The 2,726-nt window shown below is 39.5% G+C and overlaps 1 protein-coding gene across 1 annotated transcript; it reads right to left on the reverse strand.

Moving 5' to 3' along the window:
* Positions 1–416: 416 nt before the first annotated feature.
* CSUI_008322 (rna recognition motif (or rnp domain) protein) lies at positions 417–2,695 on the reverse strand (the record flags this gene model as incomplete). Its single annotated transcript, XM_068068456.1, has 2 exons — positions 417–1,102; positions 2,287–2,695. Coding segments are annotated over 2 exons (1,095 nt in total), but the record flags the coding sequence as incomplete, so codon positions are not given.
* Positions 2,696–2,726: the final 31 nt, after the last annotated feature.

Consider the following 2,726-nt stretch of genomic DNA (forward strand, 5'->3'; position numbering starts at 1 on the left):
ATCTTTGATATGCCTGTCAATCTACGTAGGACACCCACGTCTTCACATATAGCCCTATAGGTATAAATACACATGTATCTTTGCATATATATATATATATATATATTTAGACGGATCTGAATGTATAAAAAGATAGCAAGCAGAGACAGGGAGGTGAAGAGATCTAGAGAAATAAGGAGGAAAGTTTAGAAAAGAAAAGACGACAAGAAAACTCAAAGGGATCTCCAAGAAGGGGGACATGCAGGGACGAAACACATACGTACATATACACATGTGCAGATCTATCTATCTATCTATCTTTAATCTATCTATCTATTTATCTATCTGTATATAGATGGATAGACTGATAGAGAGCGATAAAGAGAAAGATAGAGATGAAGAGAAGAGAATAGAAGAGAGAGAGAAAAGCTTACAAGTTTGAGAAGGGGGAGAAGCTTCAATTGTCCTCCCTGAAGAAGCTTGATAAATCGACTTATATAGAGTAACTTGACTCTTAAGAAGCTTTTACTTTCCCGAGAAGTCATGAGACTTGTACTATTCCTCTGTCGATTTTCTTCGCTTTTCGTTCCCCTTTCGTTTTCCTTTTTGACCTTTCTTTCTAGATGTTCTTTGTCATTCTCGTCTATCTTTCCTTTCTCTTTCTCTCTCTCCTCTTTTTTCTCTCTCTCCTTCTTCTTCTCCTCCCTTGGATGATCCGTGTGACTCCTCCTTCCACCAAATGGAGAAAGATCTTGCTCGTCTTGTGTATGCCTCGAAGAAATCTGTCTCTCTCTCATCTTCAACTTCTTCTCACCTTCCTCTTCGTCTTCTTCTCCCCGCTTTCTTTCTTCTTCTTCTTCATTCTCATCTTCTACTTTATCTTCTTCATCTTGATTGCTTGAGAAGCACGAAGAAGTTTGGGCCCAGTGTATGTACAGCCTGCGTTTCTCTCTGCATCCATTGGTAGTGCCGTGAAGTTCTTTCCTAGCTGTCTCTCCTTCCCGAAAAGAAGAAAATGTGACGAAGGCATATCCTCCTTTCTTTCGCAATTGCAGCACTCGACCGTAATGAGAGAAAGTGGAAAGTAGAGACTCCTCATCCCAACTTCGGCTTATACCTCGAACTGAAAAGAGAGAAAAGAAAAGAAAAGAAAAGAAACGTTCAGTCGCATCTTCAAAGATTAACAAAGAAGGAAAGAAAGAAAAGGAGAAAGAAGGAAAGGAAGAATGTGACGCAAGCTGTATGTACACCAGGGATAGACGATATCTAAGGAGTACTCTCGAAAGGAAGAAGAAAAAGAAGAAAGACAAAAGTCAAAGAGAGAATGAAACTTCTATAATCCTTCTTCTTCTCTCTAGTCCAAACCCTTCACGCACATACATACATACCTACATATATATATCTATATATATAGAGAGAGAGAGAGAGAGGGAGAGAGATAGAGCGATGGATATAGGGCAAAAGACTTTCTTACCCCCGCTCCGGAGCGTTAAAGCCCGTCCATTAACCTATCTTTGATCTATTGATCTATTTATCGACCTATCTATCTTTGATCGATCTATCTATCTAAAGGCAGTGAAGAGAGACTAAACAAACAGGCGGCGTGTGAAGGGACGGTTGACGAACGCTAGAAAGGAGTGAAAATAAGAATAGTAAAGTGGCTGTCGAGTTTGAAGGAAGGAGAGAAAGAAAGAAAGAAGAAAGAAAGAAAGAAAGCAGAAAGAAAGAAGAAAGAAAGAAGAGAGAAAAGCATTTGGGTCTTTTCCCCTTTTTCTCCTTTTCTCTTTTTTGATCTCTTTCTACTCGGGCAAAAGGGTAAGATAGAGACATTCTTTAGACGAAAAGATGAGACAGGTACATCGATAGGGTAAGATAGATAAAGAGATGTAGGCAGATTGATAGAAAGATAGATTAAGGATAGACAGACAGAAGGTAGAAAGAGGGGAAGAAGAGCAAGCAGAAGAAGAGCCAACGGCATAGAAGAAAAAGAAAAAGAGAGGCATTTCTCCCCGTGACTCTTCAGTGTTCTCTTTTCTTTCTCCTCACATTAGACAAGAGAGAAGAAGAAGAAGGAAAAGAGAAAGTAGCAGAAAGAGCCTTTCTTTTTCGACTTCCGCGGCGAAGGCACTGTATCACATCGAAAAGACACATATGCATATGCTCTATCCACTGGCCCTCTAGATGAATATGTATAGATATGTATCTATCTACCTACATATATGTATATGTATAACTATATCTATATCTATATATATTTGTATATAGAGAGAGACAGAGTATATATATAGGTGTCTATTGTGAACTTACCGTAGAGTTTATAGCAGGGAGTTGCCTGCGATTCAGCCTGACGCAAAGAAGAAGAAGAGTGAAGAAGAGAAGAAGAGAGAGAAGAAGAAGGACGTTGAGAAGACAGAGGGGAACACGAAGATACCGTCGACAGAGAAGATGGAGGTGTAGATACACCTGAACCCTCTGTATGGGGAGAAGAAGATGAAGAAGAAGCAGTAGATTTCTTTGGCTCTTCCAAAGATCTTTCTAACTTTTTCTTTTCTCTAACCTGAGATATTTCCTTCTCTTGCTGTCTTTTCACCTCCTGGATTCTCTTCTCTCTTCTCTCTCTTCCTATTTGTCTATCCTTGGCATCTTTCTTTCTCTTTTCTTCTTCTTCCTTCTTGTCTCGCGTCGGATCTAGACCTTTCTCTTCTTCTTCTTCATCTTCTTCTCCTTCTCTTTATCTTCTTCTCCTT

The sequence above is a fragment of the Cystoisospora suis genome (genome assembly GCF_002600585.1).
Source record: "Cystoisospora suis strain Wien I chromosome Unknown contig_4635, whole genome shotgun sequence".
Lineage (NCBI taxonomy): Eukaryota > Apicomplexa > Conoidasida > Eucoccidiorida > Sarcocystidae > Cystoisospora > Cystoisospora suis.